General features: G+C 41.0%; 1 protein-coding gene across 8 annotated transcripts in view; it reads left to right on the top strand.

Moving 5' to 3' along the window:
• SOX5 (SRY-box transcription factor 5) overlaps nt 1-10,351 on the top strand; it is a 631,122-nt gene extending 620,771 nt beyond the window's left edge. For all 8 annotated transcript variants that reach the window (XM_051632715.1, XM_051632706.1, XM_051632698.1 and 5 more), the window contains 2 exons: nt 928-1,144; nt 4,541-10,351. In XM_051632715.1, coding sequence (XP_051488675.1) covers nt 928-1,144; nt 4,541-4,844 — 521 coding nt within the window. In that variant the 3' untranslated portion in view covers nt 4,845-10,351. The remainder of the gene's footprint in view (nt 1-927; nt 1,145-4,540) is intronic.
• Nucleotides 10,352-21,962: the final 11,611 nt, after the last annotated feature.

Raw genomic sequence — 21,962 nt, 5'->3', positions numbered from 1 at the left:
TTTGAAAACAATTTTAAAGTCTTCATTATTTCCCTCGCTCAATATCCACACTAACATAGGCAGAGTGTCAGAAACAAGCTTGCCAGCAATGAAGCCATAGTGTGGCTCTGTGAAGAGGTGTGCCAGTATCCCACTGCTCTTCCCTTCATAACACATACTAAATTCTTGAAGATGGTTCTGGCAGTGTTCACCAGGACTTGGTCTTGGAGTTAAAACCCCACTGAGACATATGGGATAGTTTATAGCTTTTAGAGGCATTGCTTCAGGGTCTTTGCAGGCTCCTGTACCCAGCAGCATAGCATTAATGATCAGTTCATATTCTGCTTCTCACAAAACCGGAAGCTGGAAAGATACGGTGTTTATCATGAAAGACTAAGCTGTAGACACGTGCATATCCAGAGTTGATGCCTTGATCCCTCTCTGGTGGAGCACAGTGACTAGATGGCAGCACACGGGAGTGGTGCCTCTGCTAGAACAGGAGGTGAAAACAGGCCCATGGTTGAAGGAAAGTGGGGGGAACGTGGCAGAGCAGGCTCCTCTGTATCTAAAGGGTCTTTGGCCATTCCGCTACAATGCACTGCTTGTTTTCCATAAAAAGTGTCAGGGATTGCTCGTTATCAGGATGATGGTTTTATTTCCCACCTGAAAAACATTAGAATGTAGATAAGTTTACGTAAAATACTGAGACAAAACTTGTAGTATCATCTTTCTCTGCCTCTTGGCCATACCCAAGAGGTTTACCAGCCAAATACAAACAAGACCCGACCCCTGTCTAGAAGCTCTGACAGCTTCCCAGCCCAAAGCAAAATGACCGTAGGTATCTTGTTCTGGGTGACCTACTTGTTTCTCTGCCTTTCAGTGTTTGTGTATGAGTAGAATCTCATTTATTATTATTTTTTATTATTTTTTTTTTTTTTCTGGTGACAGGATCTCGCTGGAAAGCTATGACAAACCTAGAGAAGCAGCCATACTATGAGGAGCAGGCCCGACTCAGCAAACAGCACCTGGAGAAATACCCAGACTACAAATACAAGCCCAGGCCGAAGCGTACTTGCCTCGTAGATGGCAAAAAGTTACGCATTGGCGAGTACAAGGCCATCATGCGCAACAGACGCCAGGAGATGAGGCAGTATTTTAATGTTGGGTATGGGACCTTTAAAAACTACTACTTGTTTCAGCAAAAAAAAACAACAAAAAATTTCATGGAGAATTCTTAATTCAGTGTGGTAGATGTTATATTTTATTGGCAAGAACATCCTCTATTGCTAACAGAATATGAAGCGTTTGCTTTGAAACAACGTGTTCCAGGAGGAAGTTGGGCAGTTAGGGATTTTTGTGTTGGCTGTGCTGTGTACTCATCTTATAGCTGTGGCCAACTGTCTCATTTCCACTCTGATCATGCAAAAGAAAAAAAAACCCTGAAGATTTTCCAGTGAAACATAAGTCTTCTATTAAAACCTTATAAGTATTACTTTATTATGAGGCCTCTGAGAGTATATCTGAATGAATCTTTGGTAGTACCTTCTGACCCAAAAAGCCAAAAATACAAGTTTGCATTCAGCATGATCTGTGGCGAAGTGGTCTGCAAAAGGACTGCTGAGCATACTGAACTTCAGCTGGAATATAGACTTGGCTCACTTAATTCATATCAGGCATGAAGTTGTCTTCATTGTTCATCGTCACAGCATTTGTCATAGTAGTGAGTGTCTTCCAGTACAGTATGCTAAATGCTTTGTGTTGAGCATAAATGTCAAGAAGACTGGTTCTGATAAACAGCTTGATATGGTTAGATTAAAATCTCCTAGAAAACTAGCGTGTATTTTCCTTCTGCAAAGACTCCTTGGTTTTGGTTACAGCAGATCAAAGAATTATAAATAACCAAATATTCCGCAATATTTCTGTATTCACTCCAGAAAATTAAAAGCTAGACAGCGGTCTTGAAAAAAGGGAAAACCAGCATTAAGAATAACCCTCAGAAGTAATGGAATTTGCGTTCTGTTTCATCTGAATTTGGAATCATTTTAATATTAACTGAGTTGCACATCTCTTTAATTAATGGCTAGAAGTAGCAATAAAGGAGAGAATATCTGTCCAGCAACTGTAAAGTGTCATCAGACTGTGTTTTAAACAGCTACAGTGTGCATTGTTATAATAAGCCGCTCAGCAGAGAAATTTGAGCTGCTTAACCCTGTGGTGCTGGCAGGTCCAGTGATCCCAATGGTAAGCACTGAAACAAACACAGGGAAGTCAGCCAACATTTGGCATCAAGAGATTAGAAAAAGAGGAGGGGGGCCTTCTGGAAAAAGAATAGGTGGCAACAGAGCCCCCAAAATACTGCTTATCTGGTTAACATGCATGCTTCATCATGGGAAAAAAAAATAACCTTGTAACATTCTGCATATTATTTAGCTTTCCAAACAAGGCTGACATTGAAATCAAGTCATTTCTGAAGATAATTTGCACTGGGGCATTAGAACACAGAAACTGGGGTGAAATCTTTATAGAAGTTACTGACAGAGTCACCGATGTCTGCAGTGGGGTCAGCGTTTGATGCTGGCAGTCACAACACCACAGTTGCATTCCTGGTTTTAGTTTCCCATCTGCTGCATTGCCCAGTACAGGTCATTTAGAGCTAAACTTCCAAACACCATTCCAGCTCTTGCCTGGGCACCAAAATAAGTGATCTGGCTTACAAAAGCTGTGGCTGTGCCAGCTGCTGGGACATTCTGAAGGCCTATCCAAAGGTATCACAATGGGAGGGATTGGGCATTTTTTGCAGGTTTTGAATTTAATACTTTATGCCTCAGTGTCCTCATCTTTAATGGTGGTGTGGCAAGCTCACCTGACTGGACTGCTGAGAGCCCTAATACATTAGTATCTCAGTGCTGCTTTGAGATCCTGTGGAGTGGACATCCTATAGAAGTGGAAAAATACTATTCTTAAATTATTTAATATTTGGAAAGCAGTCTGAAAAGCACCATTTAAGTGCAAAGTGTTCCTAGTGTTAAATATTAAAAGCAATTTAAGTGTGCTGAATCTTGTTAGAGAAATGCTGACTCCAAAAAACAAAAGCCTTCCTATTGAATTAGAAATAAAATGCAAATTAGATCCGCTCCCTACTTTAAGAGCGAGCTATATCTTCAGCTGCAACAACTTCTACTTGTTTCAGAAACTCAGAAATAAGGCCTGTGAGGAGGGAGGCCTCGCTCCAATGGCAGGCAGGAAGTATCTGAAAATGCAGCAAGCAATTCCAAACAAATGTAAAGCTGTTTGGCAGAGGAAAGTCTTTCAGGATCATTGTACTGTGCAAGGCTTACTGTACAGCCAGGGCACAGGCAGGCAGGGGAACAGGGGAGGGTTTCATTCTTAATAAGAATGTTCATCTCAAGAGACTCTGCCCTGTCTCCTGTGGCAAGGCTTTTCAGTGCAGATGGACACACTGCTGATGACATTACAATGTGCAGCATGTTCTGAAGAGTATTACTGCAATGGAATTACTTCATGCAGCAAGGAAACAAAAGGAGCATGAATTTTAAACCTCTAGCCTTGCTGGGACCCTGAAGCTTCTCAGGGAAACAAACAGTGGTATAACACAGCTAGTGTTCTTGATGCAAAAGGAATTTCTATGGCCTCGAATAATTCTTCTTTCATTACTGCAGACAGGTTTCCAAGGCTTAGATGCCATATAAAGGCATCCTGTAGAGGATTTTCTCAAATGCTCATGTTGCTTGCTTGCTGTTTATTTATTTTTAAATAATGCATGCTTCCTTTTTAAGTCTGCCTTTTCCCAATTTTATCCACCTTCCTTTAAAGGTTCTGCTTTTCACAAGTGTTGCTCACTGTGGAGACTATCACCTTCCAGTGCGAGGCCCTTAGTGATCATCTTATAAACGCGAGCTGGCCTCAGAAGGCCCACTCTTCCTCTCCCTAATAATGGCCAGGTCCCTTGAGTGAATGTGGAGTAAGCATTGCCTCTTTGGAGAGACCTGCCTTGCTTTCTCCTCAGCTGCTGGTGCTTCCCTACAACACCTTCCCATACTTGTTCTAACTATCTAGCTGTCGCCACATCCCTCCTTGGCCGATATGTTAGTTTTGTGTCTATTCCTGCAGCAGCTTGGATTATTTAAAGGGAAAATTTTTCGAAATAGATGTTTTTTAAGTTGGACCACAATTGAAGGGGTGGGGTTTTTTGGCTGGCATTTCATGGGACACCCAGTTTACCCAGTAAAGAACTTTGCATCACAAGCAGGCAAGCTGAAGCTGTGTAGTTCAGGTACAGCTGTTCCTGTAGTACAGGTACAGATGTTTACAGAGATAGGGTTTTGTGCTCAGTTAAGTTCCTTTGGGTTTGATGTTCATTTCAAGAGCCTCAGTCAGTGTTTCTGGAATATTGATAGAAGGGTTGTCTTGCAGGGGCCATCCAGGAGCTTCCTCTGCATGCCTAAGAGCACATGCTGTGGGCTTGCAAAGTGCTATTGTACTTGCCATCCCTTTACTCCTTCCAGCATTCAAACGTCCTTTTACTTTTTCTCCATGGCAGGCAACAAGCACAGATTCCCATTGCCACCGCAGGTGTAGTTTACCCAGGAGCCATTGCCATGGCAGGAATGCCTTCCCCACATCTGCCCTCCGAGCACTCGAGCGTGTCCAGCAGCCCGGAGCCCGGGATGCCCGTCATCCAGAGCACTTACGGCATCAAAGGTGAGGAGCCTCATATCAAGGAGGAGATGCAGACCGATGACGTCAATGGAGAAATCTACGATGAATACGATGAGGAAGAGGATGACCCTGATGCGGACTATGGCAGTGACAGTGAAAACCACATTGCGGGGCAAGCCAACTGATCAGGGTCCAAATATCTCGTGACCTACAGGACTTCAAGCAGAAAAGAAAAAAATAAATAACGCCCCATCTGGTTTATCCTTGCCAGTGGCCAAGCACATTAACTTTCTCATACACTGACTGTTACTTTAACTGTTAGTCTTAACTAGTTGGGACATCAGCTGACTAATAGACATCAGCCTGCATCAGAAGAAAAAAGGCTCAGAAGAAAGGAAACAAAGACAACGACGACAACAACAGAATGATATAAGCTATGGGTAAAATAATGCCAGTAATTCAGCTGCTATACCCAAGCACTGAAGTCTTACCCGTCGACCTTTTATTATTATTATTTTTTTTTCAAATAAACTTTATGGCTGTTTGTTCTACAATGTTCTAGAAATTCTCACTCAGGTACACAGTGCCAACAAGTGGCTTGTGAATGTGTTTTGTTGTTTTGTGCTACAGTTTAAAGAGAAATAAATTTTTTTTTTTTTTGGTAATGCACCTGACAGGAAAGAAAAAAGATAAAATTCCTTTTACCCCTCTCTGTCTCCTCCTCCTCCTCCTCCCTGGCAAATCTGGGTCAGAAGTGTGTGTGTGAGTGCGTGTGTGCCTGTGCGCGTGGCTGGCAAGGAAGGAAGTGGGGAGTCTGTTTCTGTTAACCCCAACAAGCAATTATTTCCTTTCAAGAGAGGACTTCTCTTCATCAGTTGCACACCATACTGAGTCTTTGAGCAAGTGCCAAATTTGTACTAAAGCGCTGAACTAGTCCAATTTGCTTTTTTTTTGGTTGGTTTCTTCTTTTTGTTTAGTTTTTCTTTTCTTCTGCTTCCTGCTCTGTCTCAAGTTAGGACAGTGTTGTATCTTAGACAATCCCTTGCAGAACCTGATATACCAGCAGCTGGTGAGATTAGACATATATTTTTGGTTTTGCTTTTGCTTTTTAAAGGAAACTGTAGGTGCCGTTCTCAGGTGAAAAAGAGAGAGAGAAAGAGAGAGAGACATAAGAAATTTAGAGAAAAAAATATTTTACGGTCTTGGATTTTCATGTGTGTGTGTTTATGGTACTAATAAGAATAATATTGGACTATTGTGAGCAAAAAGCATGTTCCAGAATGAAGTCCTGCACTCTCCAAATGACTTGGTCCGTAAGGAGCCTTTGCTTTTAATTTACACTTCAAGTGGCAGCATGTACAACATAAAAAAGGCTTGTCCAGACTGCCCCGGACAGGGCAACTGGAGACATTGCCTTCTCACTGAGCGTCCTTAGGTGACCACGATGCCCTGTTTTGATGAACTTGTACCTTCAGGGTGGCTGAGTACTGATCTCTGATTCAAAATGCGATTTTTTTTTAAACTGACATTTTTTTTCTCCTTTGCACTTGCAGAAATTAGAAATCCATTTTTAGCAGTGGCATGTTTCTATAGGAAGAAAGACTAATAGCTCTGAAGAGAGTTCCATAGTCAAAGTGGGCATGTAAGAACTTAAACCTTTGTGGTACTGAAGTTCCCTAGCTGCTGGCTCTTACAAGTGAAAAATTGTTCTTCTGGACTAAAGTATTTTCAGCATTGTTCTAGAGCTCTTAGATATGTTGCTTGGGCAGTTTTTGTGTTCCTTGGGCAACAGCAACTGGGTGAGGAAGGTGTAATCCTGAGCAGAAGTTAGCCTCTTGTATTTCCCATAAGGTAACTGAATGTTATGCTTTATGGCGAGGGGGAGAAGTAAATATAAATGAATGAAAAAGTGTTTTTCTTTTCGTCTCCTCAGTCTGATTTTTCTGTAGAAGGACCCAGGTTCATGTAGCAAGACAGAAGCATTAGATCTAAACCAACCAACCAAAAAGGCTACCCCTAATTTCAAACAGTGGCTATCAAGGAGCTCCTCTTTGGCCTGGGAAGGAAAGTCTTAGGATTGTACTGAGGCAAAAGCCTTCCTCTGAGTCAGTTTTCTGAGAGTTCATTGTGCTCCCCATTAAATTCCTGCTCCTAGAGAGAGACTCACTGCAATCCTTCTCTCTTTTAACGTGTAAAAGTAACTTTGTCTATCTCGGTGCCAGTGAGATCCCAGCCCAAATGTTCACTAGAAATGTGGTCTTCAGTACTTGGCAACATTGATTTTGCAAATGGTCCCTTAGTCGGGCAAGTTGAGTCCTTGGTGCCATCAGCCATTTAAGTCCAGGTACAGGATGAAAGGGGCAGGTAGGAGGAGACACTGGAAAGGAGGATGTGGGGGGTCATTCCGTGCCTCTCAAAATCCCACTTGAAGTGTAACTTGACCTCGGCAGATCTTGTGCAAAGCAAACAAGCAAATGCCGTTGAAGACTTAGGACAATACTCCAACAAGAAGTTTGGATGTGTGATAGTTTTACCCTGCATCATCTGTTTTGTTCTTCCTGTTTTCCCTTTTTTGGTTTCCACCTCTGCCTCAAAAATTTCTTTTCTATTTTCTCTCTCTCAGAAGATTTGCTCTGAAGTTATGCTTGGAGTAGCTGATCATATCCTCCATGTCAGAGAGGGTTCTTTTTGTTTGTATTTTATAACTGTGTTGGGTTTGGTTTTGTTTTTTTTCAGTTGAACTGCCTCTTCTTGCTAGTGTTGTAATGGTAATTATAATAATAATAATAATAATAATGGTCAGCTGTTCCCAGATTAGTAAATTATGTATAATTTATTTTATCCCTCCCCTTTTTTTAACTTTATTTTATTCTGTTCTAATTTGGCAGTGCAGCAAATGAAGCTGTTAGGCTATTTAAAATGGATACCCCTCCCCACCTTGCCTTTTTATATATATATAAATATATATATATACATATGAAAACAAATTGCTTCTTCTTCTACTCACACCATTCCTCTTTCTTTTATTTTAATTTTGGCCCCAGCCATGTCAACTTCTGATGTTTATTATGATGGAGTGAATTAATGGGAGTGTTGTTTTCAATCTTAATTAACTTCTGCTCTCTCATCACTCATTTTAGTTATTTAATTACACCAGTCATCTAGAGCCAATTTTTTTAAGCACTCTGTTTGGATAAGAAGGAAAAAAATAGACAATTGTTTTTTATATCGTTATTATGTACAATGTGAAAACAGATATTTGCTCCTTTTTTTTTTTTTTTTTTTAACTTTAAAATTTGTTCCCTGTCTTTGTGAACAAATTACTTCTGACTCTTGTGGGTTCACCTCACATTTGCTGGATGCTTGATTTCCACCATGTTATAGAGACTCTCTGGTTTAATTGTGTCACTTTGGGCTACCAGAATACTTTGTTTTAGCTCCAGGTAGGTGCCACTGTGGCAGGCATGATCGATTGGAGCAAGTCTTAGAAGCAGGGGCTGGAAAACTGGCCTTGGGGAAGTCAATGGGAAAAAGGCCCTTTGACTTCAGTGGGACCAAATTTCAGCCCCAAACTATGGGCTGTGCAGCAGGAGATGCTCCTGGAGGGAACCTTGTCTCCGTGGGCAGGGTCGCTCCCATTCCAAGGTTGTGCCAGAACTGCCAGACTGAGCTCTGCTCTTGGCAATGGAAGGCACGACACAGCCCTTCTCCAGAGCGATCCATGTTACTCCCTGCCATGGTCTGGGCCGGGGCTCAGGTGAACGCTGATTCTGTTACCATGTACGTTTCTGTCTGAGAAACTGTGCTAGAGCCTGGCGTTCTGTCAGGCTTTTTGAATGGGTAGCTCTAGCAGACTATCCATGTCCTGCATTTGGGTGTTGAAACCAATGCAGCAATGTTAAAAAGAAAACAGGAAAAAAAACCAACCCCAAAACAAAACAGAAAAAGGCTCTGGGGTCCCAAACTAGCAAAATGCTTAACACCTGTGACAATGTTTTGTTGGGTCTAAGGATGAGCGCCCATGTATCCTTCAGCAGTAGAAGACCAGAATTTAAAATGAACCCGTTTGTCCCTCCTGAATTTCTTAAGAAAAAACCCTAAACAAAACGTACATTTATGAAAAGATCTTCTTGTCTTGTTTCTTTTTTTTTTTTTTCTTTTTTTTTTTTCCTGGGTTCTGTGCCCTGGAGTGTGTAGAAAAAACAGGTTAGAAGAGATTAGGATGGTAATAACCTAAAAACGCATTGAGGCTCTAATGCCGAGTCGGGCTCCGTTCCCCTCTTCCCTGGGAACCTGGCGAGCGAGGTTGGTCTTGGGGGAGCTGCAGTGGGGCAGCAGGGTACAGGCCATCTCCTCCTAAATCAGGGAAGGCGCTCACGCTGTGCGTCTCACAAGCTTACAAAAGAACAACACCAGCAGTGGGGAAAAGGGGAAGAGAATGAAGAAAAAAAACTGAGGCACTTGCTTCTAAGCTCAATTAAATAACACAGAGTATATCCTTTTTCAATTTATTCATGCCTTATATTAGTAAAATAGGATTTTTAAGTGCATTTAACATCTTTATTTAACCGTTCCGCTATATTAATCAGGCCCCGAGAAAAGAACACTAGCTATTATTATAGCATTTAATTAGTTTTGTAACCAAATCCTCTTATTACGAATGCATATGGAAGAAATTCTTTCTTCTAAGACATTATTTCAAAGATTTGGTTACTGCAGTAGACTCTCTCTTTAATTAAATCATTTTTTAGAAAGTAAATTGTCTTTAACCTTTTTACAACACATTTTCAGAGCTTTTTCTTTTTAATCCAAAGAGATGAGCTGTTATTGTCCCCGAAGAAGCCTCTGACATCACGTTCGTAACATGAAAAATAATTATACTCCATGGAAACGTAGACCTTACTTAGCAAGAATTCATCTGCTAGCATGAATGGCGACTCTCTGGTATCTCGTATGTTTAAGGGCATGATATATCGGATAGGAAGTATTTTTGTCTGCCCACTTCTCGATAGAACCGTACCTTCGATTTTGCAAAGAACTGTGTATAATTCACCAGATGTGGATTCAAGTGTATCCTCAATTCACAGGGCATGGGCTGGCTGTTTAGCTTGGTTTATATTTACATTTTTTCAACTTTATCTTAACTTGTCGGTTTCCCAGATTGAAGAACATGTCAAGTTTGTTTTTTTCTACTGACTGATTTCTCTACTCCCCAGTGTTTTTGTCACTGGTTCGCTGAAACAGTATTTATATAGCTCCATTGGCTCTAAATCTCTTACTCCTTCTAACATTTTGGATTTTACAAGTGAAATGAAAATAGAAAAAAAATAGAGACAATCAAATGCCTGGAGCTTAAAACAAAGTATGTGCAACCTACCATCTCACTTGAAATTTAATAAAAGAAATAATTATGTAAATATAACATAGAGTTATAGATTTATATTTTGTTCATAACACATAGTGTAATATAAGTTGTATATTTTCATGTTTTGGTTTTATGTTATCATTCATGCCACAATAAATAAAAAAAAAAAAAAGGAGTTGATGGACTCTTTAAAAAAAATACAATGTGGGTTGCCACCATCCTGGGTTTTTGGTTTTGGTTTTGGTTTTTTTGTTTCTTTGCGTTCCCCTTTTTCAGTATTATTGCCCTGCAAGGCACCAATAAAACAGCAAATGTGTTCTTTACCTATACTGTGGTCTGTTTCCCACTTATTAAAGTGAAGGGTGTGCCAGTTGATTTTGTTATCAGGAGTACAAAACACCTGAGCTCAAGGAGTGAAAAATGAGATTTAGATTGGGCTTACCAGGCTGCTTCAAAATTAAAGGTTTTTGTCAAATCATGGGAAAAAAATTCCCCCTAACTTTAAAATATAAGTGTCAGACCAGGAGAAAAGTTGGTTCCTGAACAAAGGAGGACAGTGCAATTTCCAGTTCAGAGTCAGGGTACCTCATAAACAGGGATGGTTGAATCCAGAGGGTTGGCACGTGCCCACTTTCCCAAGTTACGTTTGCTTTCAACAGGCTTATCAGTTCCTCGACCAAAGCAAATGCAGGGAAATACCCGATTATAAACACTGATGACACAAAGCTATGAAGAAAATATCTCTGCTCCTAGTTAGTCAAAATGTCCCAACATGCTGCCTAAACAGTTCATGAAGTTTTGACAGCAGCATATGGCACAAAGTGGGATGAAATGAATTTGTACCTGGTTTTGACAGTAAGTTATTCTGATGGGTGCTTACTCTCAAGTGCCTACGGCTTGACAGATGCCATTCTATGGTTCCAGATTTCCTAAAGGGAAAAGGCAATATTTGGGGAAGCAGGAGGAAGCTGGTGGAGGTCCTATGAACCAACCCACACTTCTCTTGCTTGCCAGCTTGTCCTCTGTGCTCCTCCTGGGAGTGTGGTGGCACCTGGAACATCTCGTCAGCAAACCAGAGGTCTGTTTTCTTACAGCTTCATGTTACCGCACATAGCCATATGTAGCACCTATCCAGTGGAAGTGGAAATGCTATATAATGTGTCAGTGTCCTGTAATCCCCTAAAGTCCCTTTATCCATTACTGTCATCAACAGCTGATGAAGGGTGCACCTGTCTACCTGAAAGGTGAGAGGAACAGACATGACCACACTGGGCAGTGTGCCTGTCAAATCAAGGTGTAATTTGTGTTCAGTGTGCCTGAAACCTTATCTGCAACTTGAGATGAGGCACTTTGCTTTTTTGCACTTTTAACAAATATGACCCTGGAGTTCTATCTATATTGTAATATGAGTGGACAGGGCTGAACATTGCAAAAATGGGAATGAAGACCAGCGAAATCTTGAAGATGCAGCTGAACTAAAACTGTTCTAGAGTTTCATGCTTACGTGATATTATGGCCTAGGCATGGGAATAGTAACAATTCTTTCCCTAGACAAATTGTGGGGTGTTGAGGGGTTTTGTTTGTTTAGTTTTGTTTAGTTTTGGTGGTTTGGGTTATTTTCTGTTGTGGGGGTTTTTTATTGTTTCTTATTTTGTTGTTGTTGTTCTTTTTCAAAAAATGCTAAAGCATTCCAGCAATTGCCTGCAGCAGGAAGGAAGAAAATGAGGATAATTACGACATTAATCTATTTCAAAAAGAAAGACGTGTGACAATTAGCACATTCCTACCAAGAAAGTAACGTACAAAGCTATATGTGTGTAGGAAGGTGAAAAGACCCCCCCCCCACAGAAGCCATGAAAGGTTATGGAAAGTGTGTGTGCCTCACAAGGAAGCACAGTGGTGTGACCTTGGCAGAGAGTGAGAATGTGCACGATAAGTTTGCAGTTAATAAATACTCAGAAATATTATAGCAAAGCAATGCTGAAGAAGAATGGTGTCTCTTGGGCCAACTAGTGGAAAGCGCATACTGAAAAGGTACAGTAAGTTGTAAAAATATATATCAAAGTGATCTAGAGCCTGAGACTGGTGGGCTTGAGATAGCAGGAGTAGCTAATTCAGTCCCCGGATGCTTATGCTTATGTCTGTTGGTATTACGGTAGTGCTGATGGCTGGGCACTGAAATCAGAAGTTGCTTGCAAGCTTATGATATGAACAGGAAAAAGATAATTGTACTGCAGCATCGTTGGCATAACTCGGAAAGGCTGGAGGTGCCAGCAGCACTGTGAGCATCAGCTACACCCTGCAGCAAAACCTTCCTGCTAAGAGGGCTACACAGACTAAGGGGCAGCAGCCTCCCTTCCCTGTTCCCAGATGGACCAGCAAGTCTGGCAGTTAGCAAACACTGTCAGGCTTTTTCTCCACTAAGTAAATCTGATTGAAAGCTAATGCAAAAGAGATCTGACAGGTTCCCTGGTATCATTCTTCAGGAGCAGTGCAGCCTGGCCACAGGCTCCCACTCCCCCTGCGCTCCCCTTCCACTACTTCCTACCCATCCTGGCTCACTCCGTGCCACGCCTGGCCTGGCTACTGAAAACCATATAAATCTATATACTTGTGGCCAGCTGTATCTGCCATGTTGAGTGATGAGCTGGTGCTTACTGGTTTGGGGTTTTGTAGCATATTTGGGCTTCCTGCTGGCAGAGCAGTCTTGTCAGGGCACAACAGTTGCCTGGGGCCAGAGAAGCAGGGAGAGCACCCAGTGCTCAGCTGGAGTCCTTCTCCATCTTGGACCAGATTTGGCTCAGAGCGCTGTGTGTGTCCAGTGAACTCAGCTGTTGCTGCCGCACTGGGACTGTGCAGCTGGAGGGCATGTGACAGCAGGACCAAGGAATGGCCATTCCTGACCCATGAACATAATTGAAGCCAACTGTTTGGCATGAGAGGAAAAATTTATTGAGTGTGGGTTTGGTTCTTTGCAGGCTTATACCAGTTTACCTTTTCAGATGGTTCTAAAATTGCTGCCAGAGGCAGCACAAAAGTTACTTTGGCCAAAATCAGGCTTGGCTCTGCCCCAGCCCCTGTGGAGGCCATGTCAATTAGGAAGAGGTTAAAGTCACATCAAGGTATGCCTCTCCATGAAGTCCAAAATATTTCAAGCAGAAAGCCTTTCCATGCAGCTGGGTCTTAACAGCATTAGAATGGTACATACCTAATTGAAGATATAAGTGCATTTTAGTTAAAGATGGAGATCTTTAGTTAAAGTTGGAGATGCTTTTTGGGCTAAGTAAATTAGGCTTGGTTTAAGTCATAGAATCATAGAATGGTTTGTGTTGGAAGGGACTTTAAACATCATCTAGTTCCAATCCCCCTGCTTGGGCAGGGACACCTCCCACTAGACCTGTCCTAACTATATGTTTAGTCTTAGTTAAGAACATCAGGAAGGAGAAAGGCTGGTCCACCACAAAGATTTTAAACTGCTTGCATAGATACAGTTCTAGCTGTACACAGGACCATTCCCAGCACGAATCGTTGCCCACAGGAAACAGCATCGTTAATACCAGACAGCTTTGCCAGGGCACCAGTAACTGGAGTGGGTGGATGGGTGTCAGCCTCACTCATGTAGCTGTGCAGCACTGAGCATGTGTGCCTGAAGACACGGGCTCAAACTAAGCCCTAAAAAAAAAAAACAACCCTCCTATCCCCCCTGCAAGAGCATCCCCACACAGGGATTTGTGTCAGTTTAACTTCACATTATCAGCGCAACTTTCACAGGCAGTGAATGGCGAACCCACCAGTGATAAATCAATGCCTCCCCTTATATTTAACAGAGATATGACTTTAATACAGTAAGTAAATCAAAGTAATTATTTAAAATTAAAATTATTTAAGAGACTTAGTCTGGGAGAATGGCGTGGCGGATAGAGAAGAGGCTGAGACGCAGGACTTCGGCCGGTTATTCCTGACTCTGTCAGAGACTTGCTCTACAACTTCAGGAAAATTACTCAGCCCATCTCTAAGACTGCTATAATAATACCTACTTCAAAGGGGTGTTATGAGGCTTAATTCATTAATGCCTGCAAAGCACTTTGAGATCTTTGGATTAAAGGCACTACAGCAGTGCAAAGTATTATTAGCTACAGGAAAAAGCTCTCAAGCAAGCATGGCACTAAATGTCTGGTTTAAAAAAATAGGAAGGGGGGAAAAAAAACACTAAAGATGGACAAATTGTGAGTGGTTTGTTGTTTTTTTTTCCTTGGCCAGGTTTCTATTAGTCATATCTATGCTTTGCTGAACAAAGGCCAGGAGTGGTACAGCTCAAAGCCCAGTTTTGCTCTCCGTTCTAGAACACCTTGATTACATATATAACTGTTTCAATTTTGGCCTTCTTTTTATAAAAAATACTGACTTTGTGGCTCAAAAGCAAGCATAACTTCCCCTTAAGGACATACCTAAGCACTGAATTAAACAAGAAGAATAATAAAATAATTTTACCTTGTATTGACTACCTACATTTTTTAGAATTCAGTACAAGCATTTACTCTCCCAATCATTCCATTTGATTTAAAAGGGGTAAGATTTTCATCTTTGGTAATGAATTTGGATCCAGGGGCATTAAAAACATACAGAACATGACCTTTTTCATTACCCTCAATAGAGCTGCTCCACCTACTGTGAGCACAATTCCAAATGAACAAATTGCAAGGGACAATTGCAAATTAACTAAATGGAGGGAAGTTTTTTTATGAGTACCATAGTCCCATGTATTCATTTCTTTCTGATGTTAAGTTTTAAAAGCAAACTATTAAAGACAGCAGGTTTTTCTGTTGGTCCACATTTGAATCTTGTCTGATCTTATAATTGATTTGGTACCTGTGGCAGGGCTCGTGCACTAACTCAGGGCACATCAGAGCCCCACAGGGGCAGGAGTAAGTGGGATTTCTTCCACCAAAACCAGGCAACAAAGGTGAGAGGACAAGCAAGGTTCTCAAAACAATCAGCTGAAGAGCAATCTTCAAGCCGACACATTTACCTTGGTAACCAAATCAATCTGGATTTTAAGTTTTTTTTAAATACTCTTTAAATCTTTGAAACTTTTGAAGTACAGCTCACTGACTCAAAAATAAACATAACCAACAGCCCCCCTCTACACACCTTTAATGTAAAGAATGTAATATAACTGCCTGGAAATTTATTTTTGTTTTGTTTTGTTTTCTTTTAAAGCATTTCTGACTTCATTGAGGAAAACCTTTTACCTTCACTTTGTTTCCAGGTCCCATTGAAAAAGAACACAGGGGAAGTGAAGTATAAGTGATTCTGGCTCCCAGAGATGCTTTGTTTCTCTTCTGATAGAATATGAAACTTCATGTAGGTGGTGGGTAGAGCCACCATAACCTGCTTTCTTCTGACTGAAAGAGGGAGGTCAATATATTATCGTATCAAGGAAGAAGAAATTACATAGGCGATTCCCCCACAGACATAAAGACAATTCTGACAGCATGATCAAAACAACTATATAACTTTTCTTTTCTCTTCTTTTCTTACAGACACACCAGCATTTAAATGACAGCTGAAAGAGGATGACGGACTAAACACATTATTCTCCGTTCTGTCTACTTTTTAATAATAGAAATGTATCTTGAAGACTATATTCAAGTTGATCAAATAATAAGTCAATTTGTCAATAAAACAGATTAGGCAACCTGTCTGCTGAGATGATATCTGTCAAACAACATATTTTGTTAATACAATCTGGAAGAAAATGCCTTTATGAAAGACAATACAAAAAAAAACCCTCAATGCCACTTTGAAGTTTATTGAAACAGAGCGCTGCCTTACTTCAGTTTTAGATGTTGAGACTTCTTTCCTTCAAGTTTTAGTTACTAGTTAACAAACTGCAATTTGGAAAAGACTGGAAACAATTGTTGATGGCCTGATGAGTGGTACTGGCTCCTAAAATGTGGATATATTTCCAAGCCACTTGGCAATGCCCACACTGTGGGCACAAGTCAATGTTCGCGGTGATGGCAGAGGGATATTCCATCTCTCCATACACTGATTTTTCTTCACCCTCACCACATTGCTAACCCATGTTACCCACTACTGGCAAGACCTCTACAGCATTGACTGATCTGCCCTGTCACATCACAAGCCCTGTCAGTGTGCTCACAGGCTCAAGGCATGATGCTTTGACATGTTGTGTATGCTGATGCAAATAATCCCTTGGAGATGTTGGGCCATGGCCTGATCTCAGCTGCGTGGGGGGATCTCTCCATTAACCCTGAGTGACCAAAAAAAATACAGAAAGCACTATCACACACGATTGCACAGGGTGATCAAATATGAGTAATATGGAACTAAATAGCATAAAGATGAAGGCCCACTGCTGAAAATATGGATTCATAACTCAGCTACAGTCTGAGTTGCCCAGTATAAGGTATAAATCAGTGGCTGGAAAAGGCTAGAAAATTTCCATTCTGAACACTGAGAACTTAGATAAACCAGTCTTGGATATTATGGGGTTTGCCAGGTGAAGTTTGAGCCAGCTGTTCTAGTTTGTGTGGTTTTCTCCAACTCCCCGCCCATGCTAATCCCACGTAATCCTCATGAAAGTGGCTCGTTCAGAAAGTCAGATTCTTCTTTCTTGGTTGTGAAGAAACATGTGATATGCACTAATAGGATGGAAATTCAAGTAGAATAATCTTGCTTTTGATTTATGGGGTGTTTTTTTTTAACAGAACTTGGGAAGCATTTTGTTGCTGAACTAGCGAACGCAAAATATACAGGCTGAGGAAAACTGAAGCTACTAAACAGTGTGAACAGGGACTCAAACAGGAGGATCAGCCATGGTGGCTGAAAACAAACCAACCAACCAACCAAAAAAAAAAAAAAAAAGATTTTAAATGCTGACAGAGATTTAAGGACTTTCCCACCCAGGCTTGCCTCTGCAGGCTCAGACTGCTGTTAAGAATTAATGAGCTAATTTGCTATTGCTCTCAATAATGCATCAACACTTTGTGGGACAGAAGAGCTTTCATTCAGAAAAATCTTTCCAAAAACTACAATTATAGAATCTATATTATGAAGGCCATAGATTTTTTAAAAAATAATAAATCTCTGTGGCAAAGCTGGTATTAGAATGAAAAAGTCCAAAAAAGCCCTGTCCAAAAATTATGTCAGAACAAAAATTTTTGTTGTGAAGTTTCAGTAATAGTCAAAGATATTCCCATAAAGCCTACTGTGAAGTTCATTCAACTTCTTGTAGGGGAAGTTGACTGGATGGCACACCTGGTAGGAACCTGAGCTTCCACATTAATTTCTCCAACCCTCTAGGTTTATGTGACTACACGGTGATGTCGGGAATGCTCAGTTATCCACCCAGCCCTACAAACCTTGAAGCACAAGATAGCCAGCAATCCACTCTCATTCAGAACAGTTTGGCATGGCTCCATGTTGTAACTAACCAGTGTTACCCCTAGCAATTGCTCTTTAAAGTAAAAACATGTGCAAAATGTCTTCGTTCAGCCTAGTAGTATCATATGTCAATCACTTTCAGGATGCAGAACTGGCCAGCAATACCCTAAAAAAAAAACACAACCAAAAAAAAAGAAAAAAAAGGAGTCTTTCTTGTTTGAATCACTTTGAATTAACTTAACTCTGTCATGTTACTGGCAAGGACATGCTCTCTTGTGCATCTGATTTCTAATTTTTTTCTTTTTCATTTCCTTTTTTTTTGGGGGGGTCTTTGGATTTGTCTGCAAGTTCCAAGGATCTGGTTTAAGTTTTACAAGCCTGACTTAGCCTGGGTCTTTGGCAAGCAATTTAACATTGTCTACAGCACCCTGAAGTTTATTAACATCTTTCAAAACCTCTGCAAGTTTGTAAATCAAGCAGTGGTTCATTCTCCAAGAATACTATGGGTCTGGTTTTGTTAATGCATTCAAACACAAATGACATAATTACGATAATATGTGGGTAGGTATGACATGCATATACTTACATTCAAGTGACATTATGTATTTGCTGCACATCATAATGCTGGCATTGAGACTTATAGAGTTAAAGCCACAGAAAGGCAGCATCTATCAGACTAAAAGTCTAGCACAACTCGGCCTTTTTTTTTTTTTAACAACAACAAAAAAAAAAGCAGAGATTTTTTTTTTAATCTGGTCCTATGCTTCTCTGCTCTGAAAGGGACTGACACTGCTGACACCTGATGCTAACATGTGGCAAATCCCATCTATAGTGTAGCGTCAGTGTTATATTCATGCCCAAACCACTTTTATTTCCTTTTTCGTTTTTTTTTTTTGTAGTCCTAGGTGACTTTATCAGGATTCAGAGTTGCACAAAGGGTATCACCAATTTTATGGTGTCTCTTCCAGATCTAGAGGGAAAATACTGCTTTACACTAAGGTACCACTAAGATACCCCTGCTCCCTCCCAGCAGAGCAAAGAGAGCCATCTGTAACTCATAGAGGAAAATGAATGTTGCTGCAGTTTACAATAAATCAATTAATAGTTCTTTCATTAGCATGCCTTCAGCCTCCGTGGTAGTTTCATAATCCTCAACATCAAATGTTTGTGTGGATTGCTCACAGACCCCACACCAAGGTATAAGCTGGATGTCACAGGGCGAGGCTTATATGTCATCGTACTGACTTGTGTCAGGAGTCATCTCCCATGTAACTGCTATGGAAATGGAAGAAAAAGTACAGCTGTAGCACACGCAGAGCAGTACTGAACAGGCACAGAAGAAGTCATGGTAAAAGAAAATTTCACTGGGCTATATGCACTTTGGGTGTGTGTAGTGTCCCTAGCCATGCTACTGTGAGGAGAGTCTTACATTGAAAGAAGGAAAGCTTCAAAAACTGCACTATCTGTGCAAACTTACACAGATCTCCTCGGGCATATGCATTATGCTCCAGTCTTCAACAACATGATTTGGAACAGGCTGCCCAGGGAAGTGGTAGAGTCACCATCCCTAGAGGTATTTAAAAGACATGTTGAAGTGATTCTTAGGGACATGGCTTAATGGTGGACTTGGCAGTGCTCTGGGTTTACTGTTGGACTTGATGATCTTATATATCTTTTCCAACCAAAAATGATTTTATGATTATTTACCTTTTTTTTTTTTTCTTCCTGGGGCCTCGGCTTAGCATGGAGGAGGAAATAAACTGACTTCAAGGTAGACTCAAAGCCAGCGTTTCTCTTCAAGCTCGCTGTTCCAATCACAGCTCCAGGCCTCTGCCACAGCCCACCCCGTGAGCCCTGCCCCTGAGGCAGATGTGCTGACTCCACTTGGCACGCACCACTACATTATTTGCATTCTTCTCAGCTGTTTGCTAGCTTCATCAGATCTCCGGAAGGTCAGAGCACAGGATTAGCATCATTTTGTTGACGAACAGTGAAGGCATAGTGAATGTAAGGTCAAATAACTTCACCAATTTTAAGCATGCAAGTGGATAATTTGGCTAGAGCAGTTTAGGAGTGGGGCCTGGTTTCTTTGCCCTTCGGTCGCTAACCCCGAGCACTAAGCCTTTCCATCAGCCAGATTAAAACCCAAATTCAGAAAATGGGGACTAAACAAACAGTGGAAAATTGCGACACTTTTGTCAAGAACAGCCCAGGTATGTAGAGAATTCAGACATCTATTTCTTTAATTATTTTGCCCGTTGAAAGCCTTTTCTTCTCACACCCCACCACGACCACTCTCTGCAATACAGGAAGCAGAGATCTCACCGAAAGGCACCTCCTTCCCAGCGTGGCTCCTGCTCAGCTGGAGCAGCCCCTCAGCAAGGCCAAGCTGCTGCAGAGAAACAAGATGTCATCCTGCCCATGCTCAGGAGAGGTTGTGGGTGAAATGTTACACTGAACCTTTATTGATACAACTCCTCTTTTCCTAGCCAGAGCAGGCTTGGCCTGACAAGGTTCGTGGCGCTTCTTAACACCACTGCGTATCTGTCATCTCATACACACCCACAAGTATCTATACACACTCCTCATGTTGTCTGACCACTTTCTAAACTGTATTTCACACCAGGTTTTTTCTTTCCTCTTCTCTCAAATTGTCTCCCTTATACCTGGAGTTGCTAAAAGCAGTAGGCAGTTGCTTTCCCACAGAAAAATCTCCCGGACCAGCACAGTGCCATCTGATGTCAGCGTCGGCATAAATCCTTCCTTTGACCTCCACTGGCAATAGATCAACCCCACTGGCTTTTTGTGGCATTTCTGGGGGCGAAGGATGAATTTATTTTTAAATGGCAAGAGTTACTGAATTTGCTGTACCTGGATGCTGCACAACTCTTTGTAATCGTTACCAACAGATGATGTCACTGAAACTTATTTTTATGTCATTATCCTCACCCAAGGTAAATATGGAATGCTGTCATGCCATTACATGATGTAAATATGTCATCATAATTTGTCTTTACACATCATAAATATGTTATTATTACACCTCCAGATATCTTTTTCCATATGAATAGTAATTACTCAAAGTATTTACTGTAATTATGTCACTTGATGAAATTACAGTAATTACATCGAAAAATGATAGCCCATGACTAATGAATTAAAATAGCATGGAAATTCGCATAAAAAATGACATTAGAAATGTTAAGGATCTGAGGCAAACTCACAAAAGCAAGGAAATTCATAATTAAGAATTTAATCTCTAATAACATGCAGGGTGCCACATTTTTAGATTATATCACAGAATAAGGGGGGGGAAAATAAAGAAGAGCAATTACCTGAAAAGGAATAAAATGCAGAAATGAACTGCTACAATGCATAGCCTGGCATTTTGTATATGTGTATAACAATATAGGCAAGTGCTGTATAGCAGTATTCAATGTTTCATCAGGAGCAAAAGGCAGCAGACCAGAGTTAGAGCTAGAGTAAGGAGCTGTCACTTGGGTGGGAGTTTCTATCTAAGCCACCAGTGAACATAATTTTGTGGTGAGGATAAAGCCACTGAAGCGCCATAGCACCAAACTAAGGAGCAAGGTATCTGACAGATCCCAGGAATGTATGTGGGTCTCATGGCACATGTAGGGGTTTGATCCCTAATCTGTGCTCACTGATTTTTGTAATGCCAGTTCCCTCACATCTGCCAAGAAGCAAGTATTTTCATAAACCTAGCTACCCCAAGCAGCCACACAAGGCACTGCTCTGGCACCCATGCCATGTTCTTGCTGCCACTTGCATCCCAGGGAGGCACAAGGCCATTGGTGGAAAAAATTCACAAACAAATCTTCTGTATTTGGACCTTCACGAAAAAATATTATTACATTATTGTTTAATCCTGTAGTCATTTTTTGCATGAACTTAAACTATCCTATAGACATTGTAAACAAAGGAGTAAAAGCTGGTGGTGCCTGAGAAGCAAAGAGGAACCACTGATACCATGTTTGCTCATTTGCTGTGTAGCTCAGGAGCATGTAATGAGCCCATACCTAGCAGAAACTCAAGGTTCATCTCCTCCTTTCTCTGATATCTCTCTTTTGGTCCCAGTGAGGTATGGTACCTCCATGGGCTTCACTCTTTCTTGAAGTTGCCCTCCAGCTGCTTTCATAATGAGGTGCTCAAATTATATGATACACTGGAACAAGGAACCCTTCTGAGCTGAAACAGCTCCTCACCAAGTATAAGGAGAAAGCTGGGGCTTTAGATAAGTTAAGAAAGAAACAGTGAGACAGATGGACAGACTGGGTCAAGGACAGGCTCGGGGGGGGGGTGTGGTAGAGAGAGAAAAAAGGGAAGAAAAGAAGGAAAAAATGGAAAAAAGAAAGAAGGAAAGAGAGAAAGAGAAATTCTGTTTCCAGTTAGAATATCCAGTAATAATTTAATATATGGTGCCATTTTAGAAAATGTGCTATTCATATTTATGAAAGGCTTAATAGATGCAGCTGCATCCTTTAACAAATTATTATAAGGCTTGGTA

Source organism: Apus apus, chromosome 1 (assembly GCF_020740795.1).
Source record: "Apus apus isolate bApuApu2 chromosome 1, bApuApu2.pri.cur, whole genome shotgun sequence".
NCBI classification, from domain to species: Eukaryota; Metazoa; Chordata; class Aves; order Apodiformes; family Apodidae; genus Apus; species Apus apus.
The sequence above is the reverse complement of the archived record's forward strand: the minus strand, read 5'-3'. Positions and strand labels throughout refer to the sequence as shown.